Below are 14,077 nucleotides of genomic sequence, written 5' to 3'. Positions count from 1 at the left end.
ATACTATGGTGCGTCTCACACAGCTAAAAATTATTTTTCGGGCTATAGTTTTCGCATTGGTAATCCAATATTGCTGCCTTGCAGTGACCCAAAATGCCTGCGCACCGTAATGCAAGGTCGATCTCGCGTAGCAACACCCTTACATTAGGATCATTTTAGAGTAACATGGTTTGATGTTTTGATTCGTAAGAAAAAACTCAATGTTACAATCTTTCTCCAACTCTAATTAACACTTTTCCAACTGTCTTACTGCGCTGCAGCTGTTTCAATTCTGATTCCTTATCTTTTTGTAGCAGGACCTTAACATTGCCACTACCCGCTGCTTTTTCCGGTATGAGTTACTATACCTGCACTTGTACATATCTTCTCTGAAACATCTCTGAAACTGCTGCAACTGTTAACAACGGGACTTTGGTCTTTTTACAGATCGTTTGAGTTGAAATCCATTGAGTGTAAAAAGAGTGGTCCAAAAACCTCGAGTCTGAAAAACCGCTGCGCTTTTAGGGGATGAATTTGAGTGTGATAATACTACTACTACCATGAAATCTCTCCAAAAGATTCCACTTTATTATTATTATTCGGTGTGATTTATTTCCTAAAAATTTATAAATTTCATTAAAGCTAATATTACAAATTTTAGTTTTACAGAGTTATAGCTTATGCTTCTCAACTGAAATATATTATAATATTTTATTCGTTTGGTTATTTATAACATATAATTATTTCAAGGAAAAATTGGATTAAAAACCTTGATCTGACACTTATTTACTAATTTTACTACTTTTACTGACTAAGAGAGTTTATTGTGAAATATATTGTTGTACCGTTTGGACTCCAGACATTTCATGCACGTAGTTAGTGCTTGTGTAATATGGTAGATTAAGTAATAGTTTTAGAAGTTTATTTTGGCACGTTTGTATTTTTTTTAATATGTGTTTGTACACATTTTCCCCAAATGAAGTGTCCATACATCAAGGCTGGCCTGAATATTACCTTAAAAATTATTAACTTGTTTTCAATTGATAATTTAGATTTTCTATTGATTAAAGGGTATAATATTCGTATTGTTTGGTTTATTTTATCAATTGTGGCCCCAACATGTGTACTAAAAGTGTGTTTTTTATCAAAATGTATTCCTTAATAACGAATATTATTAACCGACTCAATTGGTGTGTTACATAGTTCTAGACAATCATTTGGTAAATAACAAGATTTTCTTCTTCTCGTGAAAAAAACGGCTTGTGTCTTATTAGGATTAATTTTTATCTTCCATTTATGGTAATATTCTTCTAGTTTGTAGAGATAATTTTGAATGATGTTTTTCATATCATTGTATAATACTCCAGAAGTGTAAATAGCTGCATCATCAGCAAATAATGATAACTTACAATTTGTCATCTGGGGAATGTCATGCGTGTATATAATAAACAACACTAGTTCTAATACAGATCCCTGAGGTACCCCAGCTAGTATAGAGCGTTGAGTGGACTTCTCTCCATTTAAGGATATATAAAAACTTCTTTGTGTTATAAAGCTTTGCACAATTTTTATAAGGTATGTGGGCAATTCCATATTCTTTAACTTGTGCACCAAGCCATCGTGCCATACTGTGTCAAAAGCCGCTTTAATATCTAAAGTAACCAGTCCAACAGATTTTTTATTTTGCATATTTTCTTTTATGTAATTTGTGAGTTTTACGGAAGGAACTGTACAGTTTAGTTTGGTCCTGAATCCGTATTGTATGGAAGGCAGTATTTCGTGTGTATCTAAATAACAAACTATTCGAGCTTTGGTTATCTTTTCAAATATTTTGGATATGCTACATAATAAGCTAATCGGTCTGTAACTATCAGGTCGGCTGGCTAGTTTGCCTGGTTCAACAATCGGTATTATTTTGGCGGTTTTCCATGCATTTGGAAAATATCCAACGAAAAAAACAATGATTAAAGATTTGTGCTAGAAAGCTAATGGCATAAACAGGGAGGTTTTTTAAGCAGATATTAGAAATACCATCATCTCCAGGTGATTTACGTGTTACTAGTGCTTTGATTATGCTGGCAATTTCAGAGTTTGTAGTTCTTAATACTTGAGAGGTATTAGTATCATAATTTGCAATTGACTGAATAGAATATTGAACTAGGTTAACAGTTTCTGGATTTGAGAAGGAGGAGGTTAATTTATGTTTCTGTTCAAAAATGTCTGCGAGTACGTTTGCTTTTTCAGTTCCAGTCTCATAGCTTGAGTCGCCAAGGCAGAGACAGGGTATAAATTGTTTTGCCCTTTTTAAAGCTTTGTTATCTTCCAAAAGGGCTTACTACATTTTCCTATCTGTTGCAGTTTACTGTTCCACTCTGTGTTATTATGAGCAAATAACTTTTGTTTAATAACATAGTTAAGATGATCACATCTAGCTTTAAGTATCGGCTGTCTTGACCTAATCCATTGTCTTTGAATTGTGTTTCTAATTCTAAATAACTCGCGTATATGTTGAGGTATCTTGTAATTTGTAAATGTTTGTTATGGGGAACTGCTTCACGAAAACCATCGTTGACAATATTTGTGAACGAGTTGACCAGGAAGTCAATGTCTGAAATCGAACAACAAGATTTATATTTACTTATTCCTATATCTAGCAATCTGTCATTGATAAATTCCTTAAACTTAGTCCAGTTTGCTTTACTAATTATCGGTTGGTGTTTCTCATTTTGTAAGAAATTTATTGAATATATCAAGATTATAGGCAAGTGATCAGAGGATACTTTCTGTAAGACTGTTGGATTTGAAACTTGATTTGGAGTTTTGGTAATGCAAAGATCTATTGTGGATGCCTTGGCCTTATGACATCTAGGAATATAAGTTGGATGGAAGGGAAAAAACACGTTAAATTTGCCTAAATCTGATATTTCATTTAAGATGTTACCCCAGCAATTTGCTCGGTCGCAGTTCCATGTTCTATGACATGAGTTATAAGCACCACAGGCCTGCAATTTGGAAATTTTTAGTAAGTCTGATCTATATTGTGTCTTTAAATTATTTCGGTCTCCAGCTACATTACATGAAGCAGTCAGACATTTTGTTGTGTAACCAAGAAAGTATATGGCATAATGTTTTAGATTGTTAGTGTTAGGGCCTGTTTTGATTTTAATTCCCACATTTTCAATTAGGTGCGTTTTTAAATTGGTAATTTGCTCATGTTCTATTTTATTGCTAACGACAATGGCAACCCCGCCACCTGTATTTTCTTTTCTGTCTCGTCTATACACAGTATAGTTTGGTATGTTAAATCTGTCGGTTTGAGTAAGCCATGTTTCACTTATTGTAGCTACATGAATATTTTTATCTTGTAGAAACTTAATAAATTCTACACGCTTATGCTTTATAGAGCGGGCGTTCCACTCCATAATACTTAAAGTATCAGGAGAGTTACTTGTTTGAATACACATATTTAATGGCTAAATTTGATATACTCGTATTTTGGAATTGTTCTTCTTTATTGGAGCATGTGCTGAGATTATTTATTAAGTCTATTAATAAAGAGTTTACTTCTTCTGGCGTAAAGAGGCCAGTTTCAGTTGCATTTGGTAAAGTTGCCTTGCCTTTGAGCGCATCTCTATAACTGCCGAAGGTGTGTTGAGAGAATCCTATATTGCATTTCTGCTCCGTATTGCATTTTCTGCTTCAATGTTGGTTATTCTTATGCGCTTCGCCGGACGCTTGGAGATCAAATTGAGATAAGACAAACGGCATGGGCAGGTCTTATCAGTGGATGGATGATTGGCCTTACAGTTGGCACATTTATTGTTTCTTGGGTGCTCACAAGAAACCGTAGGGTGAGGTCCGGCACAGTGGGCACAAGAAGTTTTAACTGAACAATTATTTGAACCGTGACCAAATAATTGACAGTTGTAACATTGTGTTATATTATTGTCAATTTTGACTTTATAGTCCCATCGTACTTTTATGTGATTGATCTACATGTAATTTTTTCGTAGTTCTTTTACTGTGATGCTTTTGTTTATAAAATAAATAATGTATAGTAGAAGATCATAGTCATATTTGTTCTTTTTTTCAACAATTTTTACGTTTGTGCATTTCAAACCTAGTTCCAGACAGAACATATTTATATGGTTTAGTTGTTTTAGTGTCGTATGTATAGAACTCCCAATTAAGTTCCTTAAGCTTTGCTGTGGCCAGCTCGAAGTGATCCATTGTTTCCAGGAATATTTTATAACCAATAGAGATATTATTTATGTAATATTTTTCAATTTTTAGCTTGGACATGATGTCATGAACTTGATTTGGGTTTTGTTTAATTACGGTAATGGGAGGTGGTTTGATATTCACTTGATCTATTGTATCAGTTTCAATAGCATCAATGTTTCTATGGTTTGAAGAGGGCGATAATAATTCGTATGTTGATTTGGATGGGGGTTTTCCCCTTGGATATTTTTTTTCTTTGTTTTGTCATTTTGGTTTCGGCAGATGCTAAGGCATCGCCAGTCAACAGTTTGCGGCGCCTAATAATGAAAGAGGTAACTGTAATAGCTGATAAGGAGTTCGCGGCGAATTTCTATGCGTATGGTAGATAGAAGACGATTTCCGAGCTCGTTAAAGACAACCTCACACGACAAGAGCTTATCGAAGACTGAAAAGATTCCACTTGTCGAGGTAGTTGAGAAGTAGTCGTTCTGGCTATCTGACAGCCGAGGTAGTTAAGCGACATATGTTATGACATTTAATTTCCTGTATACTTTTATCAATACTGTAAAACCAAAGCTTGTGACCCCACCGAATTGCACAACTTCCGTTGTGCCTGAAAGCTGACGCTGCCGATCCGGTGCGATGGGCTAGCTGGCAAAGTTTATCCGACGAATAAATAAATTCAAAATTGATATTAAAACCAAGCAATATTATTCATATAAGTTTATTTTTTCAAATATTTGAAACATTGCATGTTTGTGTGTAGAAAGTAATTGTTACTATTTTGTTGGGCCTTATGGTCCAATAGTCTGTCAAGAATCTTGTCTATATGCCAGTTGCAATTGGCCAGATACACATCCGCATACTCGCTGAGGAAATACATGAAGCTCTCGAGCTGCTCCATCGAGCAGCCACGAATGCCATCATCACGATCAATGCTATCATTAGTATTAGTATTGCGGTAGCGCTCAAGTGATACATCTGTTAAATTAGAGGACTTGGTATAGCTGCGAATACGCTGTTCCACATTGCTAAGTTTTCTTTGCTGCTGCTTTTGAGCTTGCATCATCTGTGCCGTGGACATAATGGGAGCAGTCGCGCATAAAGGGACCTTTGCAAACAGCTCATCCAGGGGAACAGCCTCCTAGTCTAGAGAGAATAAGTGATGAGAACAGCTATCGTTGCTGAAATCCGTCCGTTCCATTTCTCTGGTTTTGCTCTCCTGATAAGAATTGCTGTTGTTGGGCCAGGAGTATTTGCTGCGCCCCTCCAGGCCATTGCTTGCACCCGTTTGCAAGCCCACCAGCAAGCTGTCGCTGCTCTCAATAGAATATTTTTGGGTAGTGGGCCAGAACTCCGGAAAGCTACTAAACTCGATGTGATCCACGCCGAAGCGAATCTTGGACTTTTCCGCGTTGAGCAATGCGAATAGCCGCTTAATTTTCTCGTCGGACATCAGTTTCCCGCTAAAGGGTACGGAGAAATCTCCGCTAGCGAACCAGTAGTGGGAGCAATCCTGTACACTGGAAGGCCAATCAAGAGGCATAGTTTGAGTGGACTTCGAGATTCCACCACTACATGTAAACTTGCGTCCATCGATTCCGAAGGCTAGATCTCGACTCTCGAAACTTTTTTGAATGAATATGTCATAGAGCAGACGAAGGCGCTCAGGGCTATATTTTGAAATTTTCAAGGACACCGTAAGGTCTCCTGATATAATCCAGAACATTGAATGTGGAATTCCGGATGTAATCTCATCTTGGGTGCTATTAATTAAAACTGTCGAGGCGTTGGCGAAAAACTCCCTCTCACTGCAAGGTGTGGAGGGTAAACTGGGAGTGTCATCAAGGTTGAGGGCATGGTCTTCCCGAATCACCTGCATGTCCAGATACCTGCGTCCCGGCCGGTCTAGCGAAAAAATGGGGCTGAATAATTGCTGTTGCGCTAAGCTGCTAACGTGGCCACCTTTTACTGGCGTTGAAAACCCGGAGGGCTTCGAGTCGTAGGAGCTTACGAACGAACTGCGTAGCGGACTATTGTCTATGGGGTCATTCGAGCAGGTCTCGAAGCCCTGATCAATGAAACTATCCCGCATAGTTTGCCCAAGGGATTTCCTTGGTGTTTGATCGCTGTCTGCATTTTGCGAAGGTGACGATATTACTGTTAGAGTGTACGCTGACTTAATTTTGCGGGGCGAGTTGACCTGACGCATAAATGACTTGTCTAACTCAATCAAACTTTGTTCGGGCAGTGGGAAGGCGCAATTTGCTCCCGTCGTTTTCTTGTCTGGTGCGGAAAGTGACGATTTGTTATCGGAATCGGAGTCAGTTAAGGTGATTGTGGTAGCCTCGACAACGGAATTATCCTTCTTCCAAGTAAGATTTCTGCGCATCTTCTTCTTACGTGGTGGACGCTGGGGCTTGACAAAATCAAACTCACTTGGCTGTAGGTCTTCTTTGATCATTTCGGGCTGTGATTCGTCGCTTGTAATCTGTAAAAGATAATTAAGCATGAGTCTACATTCGTTAATTCGTTAATCAGAGACAGCACTTACCTTGGGAAGGGTCGACAGTCCGGATTCACTATCTTCAGCCTCGGATTGCTTGCAGCTGGATGCGGTGGAATGAGTCTGACTCAGACTTGGACGTGGGGCAGGCACTGGCGGCGCCATGCGCTTATTGCGTCGTGGAGTGACTTTGACTATTTTAGTCAAAGACGTCCTAATAACTTCCTTTTTTTCTTCGTTTTCAATTTCTAGCCTGGCTATAGCCTGTTCCAGAAGACGTTCAATATCGGACTTTTGGCACACATCTTCCAGGCTGACGGTGCTCGATTCAAGAATGGTATTTTCTGTTGCTATCTCGATGGTCTGCTGACTGTTTGATGCGCTAGTTATGTCGTACTGCACGCCATTTTCTGTGCTGAGCCAATTGTAAAAAAGGGTCTCAAGGTGCTTGTTCTGGAAAAACACTTGGTTGTCGCATCCGATGCGCTCCTGTCTTGTGCGTCGGATTTTCTTCGGCGGTGCATAAGCCTCTGTTGGCAGAGTTTTACGTATTGCGGCAAGATTTCGATTCTTGGAACGCCCTGCGTGGTCTGCGCTCTGGCGCTCCAGATAGCGTCGTTCTTTACGCTCCGCTCTGGGCTTAAGGATCACTGGCAGATTGCTCACGTGAAGCTGAGAAGTACCTGTCCCCATTTTGCTATCATTTGACGTAAGTGAAGAGACTTCATATAATTGCGGTGCCGATCCACGCTCCAGGTTACACTTTTCCTCAAACTCCTGAACTAAATTCTTAACAATGACTTGCTTTTCGGCTACCACCTCACCGCAAAGCACCAGCTTATCCACCTGCGCCTTGAGTTCTGCAGCATGCTCAATGAACTTGGGATGCTTAGCTGCCATGTCTGCAATGAACTTGTTAAACAGAAGAGCCTTGTCCTTGACGCTTAGTTCGCGGAAAACTTCCTCGGCCACCAAACAAGTACCTTGCGCTTGAGACTCCGATGTCAATGGATACTGATGCTCGGTCGCCACCGAAATCTCGTTTTGCAGTTGAACGTAGTCTGAAACTTCTGAGCGGCGTATCACCTGGCTAATCTTCGAATTTAACAAATGAGCCATTTCCTTCACTTTCATGGGAAGCGAGACGGAAGTCTTCCGACGGTCTCGTTTTGAAAACCGAGTGTTCTCAATTTTCACTTGCTGTTCGTACTTTTGCTTGAGTTTACTGATCGTGGGGTGACAACTATTCACCATTGGCTTGGCCGATGTAACAGTATCCGATTTGTTGGTCAACTTAGCAATGACGCTAGCTTCTTTACCTTTAGGGTCGGTCGCCCTTGTTGTCCCTACTAATTCGGTTGGCGTTACGGGTACCTCTTCGTCAAAGTACTTCATTAGATTCTCGATACTGGGCATGTCCAAGTCGGTAACTTGAACTCGACGCGATGCCGAAAATGAGTTTTGGTGCTCTAGGGCCGTCAAAAAGCGATCATCGTCTAGAGAAGATGAGGGGGATATCTCGAAAAGCTCTTCCCTAGTCATTTTAGCTCGGAGCAAGCCGCAGCCGGACTTGCTGTCTTCGTTCGGGTTGGATCGACAGCGCTCCTCAATTTCCTCGTAAAGCTGGAGTAGATCGCTGAGATCATCAATATTCATAGCTTCAGTATTGACTACCAACTCGTTTTGATTAGAAATGGTATTTGGTGTAGATTTGCTTTTCAACATTTCGGAATTCCTATTTTGATGATGACGTTAGACGTTTCAGTTTGTGACTGTGACTTTGGGTTCCTTTGGTGATGGATTTTATAGAAGTCTCAGGTAACAAACCGACCCCGCGCAAATTTGATCACAGCTGGTACCTCATATTTTTGGTAATCCACAACATCTATCAGGTAAGCTTAACAATGAGAACTGGCTATTTAATGAGGTTCTCTGATCTCTTGAATTATCCAAAAATTATTTCTTTTTGCAAACGTCTATATTATAAAATGAAATCAGGTAGGTAGCATAGCATTAGTAGGTAATTTTTTTGTGTACCTTTTGTGGTTTTTAGACGTTACAGAACCTTAACATTGCCATTATCCGTTGCTGCTTACGATACCTAGGATTCTTCGAGTCAGAAAATCCGCTGCGCTTTTCGGGGACGACATGTGGCGTCATTGCGCATGGATTTAACCGATCGTGTTGGCCACAAAAGTGTGATAGGTCGATGTTGATGCATTATTCCATGATAATACGTGTACTACCATGAAATATCTCCATAAGTTTCCGATTGTCGAACTAGAGTCAAAGTGAATAACCTTTCTCACTCAGTCGGTTGGTTCGGAGCACAGTACAGCATCATATAGTCTAATTGGGATCCGTTTTTTAAACCTTTAGAGCTAGTCGCGACTTTAATCAAAGTATCCGGATAGAAACTTGATTATTTTTATAGATGGCGCGTACATAAACTGCTACACCGAAAACACACTCTGACGCATTAACAAATGTTTGCATTCGTATGTTGCAGGAATACCTTCGCCTTCACTACTACTGGGGCAAACAAACCCAATGGGTTAAAGATTTGTGCGAAATATGGTTGGGAATTCCCTGTAGCTCTGGTCGTTGTTTGAGCACCATTTTTCTAGTTTTAAGTCAGGCTGATGCGGAATTTTGTTAATCTCATCTCTAACCTGTATGATATCAGTTTTTTTTCCCCAATTAGACAGTCATTAAGAGAGTGGCTGGAAGAGCTAATTGCTTTAAACATTTGGTTACCAAGAACGGCACTGATTTAGTTCTATATGTAACTATCGTCAAACTGATGAAACTAGTCATCTGGACAGATCCATACTTGGCGTTCGACTCTCTCTATATCGGCTGTAAACACATAGTTGTGAGTTCAAAAACGCAGTAAAATCGAAACAAGAGGAAACGCTATAGACAATTACACAATTTTAAAATATTAATTTTGCTAGTGGAAATTCACAAGGCGCCACCTATTGTCAGAGGAAGTATGTTGAGTATGCTTATAGTGACGTCACTTCCCATGTGAGGCCTTATAACTTTAATTTCTTCATAAATAGCGAAATAATGTTCCGATTTGAAAATCCTTTGGTAAATTGATAGATATTAACAGAAATAAGTTATACAAGGTCAAACAAAGGCATTCATAATAATATTATAGACGCCACAGTTTTCCGCGGTTTGTGGGCGTTAGAGTGGGCGTGGCCGGATGCAACTTCGTGGCAAGTTGCAGAGGCGTCTACTAAATATGTGTTTCTAAGCAAAATTGTGTAGCTCTTATAGCTTTTGAGATTTTTGCATTTTTGGGTTTTCGAGTTTTGTGGGCGTTAGAGTGGGCGTGGCTTGATCGGAAAAAAACAATTCGCATTGGGAGCATCATAGAAACTTACATGCTTAATCCGAACTTTCTATTACGAATAGTTACCGAGATATCAGCTTTTCTAGAAAATCCGAAAACCGTCTTTTGAGCCTTGTGGGCGTATGGGTGGGGAGGCCGGATAGTAGTACTACTATAAGATGCGCTGTCATCTATAGATTATACTTTCTGAATTTCAACTTTCTAACTGCAATAGTTCCTGAGATTTCAGCAATTTTAGTTTTTTGCGATTTGTGGGCGTTAGAGTGGGCGTGGCAGGATGCTGTAATAAACTTGCGCTGTCCCGGGACCTCAAGAATCTTCATGCTTAATCTCAACTTTGTATCTGCTACAGTTCCTGAGATCTCAGCGTTCATACGGACGGACGGACGGACGGACGGACGGACGGACGGACGGACGGACATGGACGGACATCTCATGATCAAGAATATATATACTTTATAGGGTCGCAAACGCTTCCTTCTATCTGTTACATACTTTTCAACGAATCTAGTATACCCTTTTACTCTACGAGTAACGGGTATAATAAATCGCTTTGAACTGTTGGGACGGCAAGCAGGATTTCATGACGCGTCAAACACTATGAAAAACTTTGTAGTGATTCTTCGGTGATAAGCTTTATCTGTGATTCTAAGTCACGAAAGGCTCAGTTTTTATACCCGTTACTCGTAGAGTAAAAGGGTATACAAGATTCGTTGAAAAGTATGTAACAGATAGAAGGAAGCTTTTGCGACCCTATAAAGTATATATATTCTTGATCAGGATCAATAGCGAAGTCGATTGAGCCATGTCCGTCTGTCCGTCCGTCCGTCCGTCCGCTGAGATCTCAGGAACTATAGCAGATACAAAGTTGAGATTAAGCATGAAGATTCTTGAGGTCCCGGGACAGCGCAAGTTTATTACAGCATCCTGCCACGCCCACTCTAACGACCACAAATCGCCAAAAACTAAAATTGCTGAAATCACAGGAACTATTGCAGTTAGAAAGTTGAAATTCAAAAAGTATAATCTTTAAACGGCAGCGCATCTTATAGTGGTACTACTATCCGGCCACACCCACCCATACGCCCACAAGGCTCATAAGACGGTTTTCGGATTTTCTAGAAAAGCTGATAACTGTAAGAGATAGAAAGTTCGGATTAAGCATGTAGGTTTCTATTATGCTCCCAATGCGATTTTTTTTTTTTTGATCAATCCACGCCCACTCTAACGCCCACAAAACCTGAACAACCAAAAATGCAAAAATGTCAAAAACTATAAGGGCTACATAATTTTGTTTAGGATCACGTATTAAGGAGATGCCTTTGCAACTTTCCACGAAGTTGCATCCGGCCACGCCTACTCTGACGCCCACAAACCGCGGAAAACTGTGGCGTCTATAATATTATTATGAATGCCTTCGTTTAACCTTGTGTAACTTATTTCTGTTAATACCTATCGATTTACCAAAGATTTTTCAAATCGGAACATTATTTCGCTATTTATAAAGAAAATAAGGTTATAAGGCCTCACATGGGCAGTGACGTCACTATAAGCATACTCAACATACTTCCTCTGACAATAGGTGGCCTCGTGAATTTCCACTAGCAAAATAATATTTTAAAATTTTGTAAAACAGTAACGGGTATCTTATGGTCGCGGCACTCCACTATAGCGTTTCCTCTTGTTTTATCTCAGAAATTGAGCATTGTGTGAATCGGGTGCAATTCTATAAAGCATCCAAGAGATTGTTTATTAAGAACGCAGTTAATCATATCTAACTTTTCTGTTAATAAGACGACAAGTAATGGATACCACGAGGATACGTCAATGCTCATATCCTTTGAAAAAGCAAAAGACTCTTTCGTAGTGATATCAACTTCCTGCAAGGATCGAAAAATTTTTACGATTCTTAAGATTTCCAACTTTTTGGGTTGCTGTGTTTCAGTATTTTCGATTTGTCCCCTCGTGGTCAACTTTAACCTAAGGAACTGTGTGCTGTTCTTTGGTGTGACATCTTGTTAAGATCACGTCGGGGTCACCAAATGGCTATCCATTCAACGTCCCGAAATAGTGGATAACTGACGATAAGTCATCTAGTCACAGGATGTCTGTTAGCATTTACCACTTATAACCAGGTGGACGGCAGATAGATCGCAAGGTGAGGATTTAAAGACACGGCGACAGCCTCTGCTGATTGAGAAACATTTTTTGAATGCTCTAATAGTGAGACAAACTTAATTGAACAAACTTTACAGTATTTATAGGTAATAAGAACATAAAGTAAAGTAAAGAAAAAGGAACAATGAAAACAAATCTTGCATGCGGAGTGAATTGGCACGTTAATTGCGTATTAAAGAGCCCTAATTATGAACTTTGATGTATCAGCTGTTTTCGTTGGGTCAGCGGACTGCTGACAATTTATCTGATTGTCGTTCTGGCTGTCTGACAGCCGAGGTAGTTTACCAACTTTTGCTTTGATATTTAATTTCTTGTATACTTTTATTAATACATTAATACCAAAGCTTGTGGCTAGGAGAGTCGTAACAGGCACAGTGAATCACCATCAGTTTATGATTATTTTTTATACCATCCAATCCGCTCCTTTCCATGCTCTATTCAAGCTTTGGGACTCAAGGACTAATTTGCGTTGGATTCCTATAATTGCCAATTGGACCGTCGCCGTATGCAGACGTTTATTTTTATTGTGCTCCGGGGAAAAATAAAAAAGTATTCAATAATATCCAAAAAAGTGCAGTGACTGGTTTCGTAAACCAAAACAACGCGAAAAGTCGCTTTCAGCGATGAAAATCGCTAATGTTTATATTGATTAATTAATTAATTAATATAAAACAAAGCACTAATTCTAACAAACTCAACCTTGACTGCAATGAGTTTAAACGACGTTCGCACACAACGTCAAAGTGAGCAAGACGAGAAACGGCTCTCAGTACAAAGAAACAACGCTTACTTCTCTTTCAGAGCAACCGAAAGTAATGCAAGCTCTTCCCAAACACGGTCAATTACCCCAAACTTGACCGAATTCTTAAACGTAGAGAGCGAGAGAGCGCGTTCTTGCTCCCCCTCGCTACCATCGATGTCTCTGCACCCAAAGAGCGCAGCAACTAGCACCGCAATTTCTTTGACAACGTCAACCGTAACAACAACAACAACCGCAACTGTAACGACAGCGCTGTAACGACGTCATCAGCTAGCAGCGCAAACATTAATACTTCTGCCGCTGCGCTGCCCGAAAAAGAGAACAAAAGCAAAGAAAATATTAAGCCGGCTGTGCAGACTGGTATGGATCGCTAACTCCAAGTCAAAAGGAAGCTAAGCCCCCTAAACTCTCAACGCAAAATAACCCGTGGCAATGCTAACATAGCTGCAATAGAAACGACCACTAACTCAAATCGATTTAAAATCTTGGCAGACTATGAGGATGATGCCGAATCTACTGAAGTCGAAAAAAGGAAGACTAAGCCCCCGCCAATTTACATACGAGAAAAAAGTGCCAACGTTCTTGTCAACAAAATTATAGAGCTTATTGGCAAGGACAATTTTCACATAATACCACTCGTAAAAGGCGACATCCAGGAAACAAAAGTTCAAACGAAGTCTGAAGATAATTACAGAGTATTATCAAAATATCTCACCGACAAAAAAAAAGAACTATTATACGTATCAGCTAAAAAGCAGCAAGGGCCAGCAAGTCGTACTTAAGGGCATAGAGTCCGAAGTATCGCCTGCAGAGATAACAAAGGCGCTACAAGAGAGGGATTTAGCGCTAAGACAGTCTTCAATATCCTTAACAGGGATAGAAGGCCGCAGCCACTCTTTAAGGTTGAGCTCGAACCAGAAATTAAGCCCCTAAAGAAATACGAAGTGCACCCTATATACAATCTTCAGTTCCTGCTGCACCGCAGAATTACGGTTGAGGAGCCCCAATGTGCGAACTGCCAAGAATTTGGCCATACAAGGTCTTACTGTAAACTGCGCCCGGTGTGTGT

The 14,077-nt window shown here is 39.8% G+C and overlaps 1 protein-coding gene across 1 annotated transcript; it reads right to left on the bottom strand.

The window, feature by feature from the left end:
• Positions 1 to 4,908: 4,908 nt before the first annotated feature.
• LOC108114887 lies at positions 4,909 to 8,456 on the bottom strand. The gene is given in 2 exon segments (XM_017226044.2): positions 4,909 to 6,691; positions 6,755 to 8,456. Coding segments are annotated over 2 exon segments (3,444 nt in total). The 5' UTR covers positions 8,432 to 8,456; the 3' UTR covers positions 4,909 to 4,924.
• Between the last annotated feature and the right edge of the window lie 5,621 nt (positions 8,457 to 14,077).

The sequence above is a fragment of the Drosophila eugracilis genome, unplaced genomic scaffold, assembly GCF_018153835.1.
Source record: "Drosophila eugracilis isolate 14026-0451.02 unplaced genomic scaffold, ASM1815383v1 contig_90, whole genome shotgun sequence".
In the NCBI taxonomy this organism is placed as follows: domain Eukaryota; kingdom Metazoa; phylum Arthropoda; class Insecta; order Diptera; family Drosophilidae; genus Drosophila; species Drosophila eugracilis.
The sequence above is the reverse complement of the archived record's forward strand: the minus strand, read 5'-3'. Positions and strand labels throughout refer to the sequence as shown.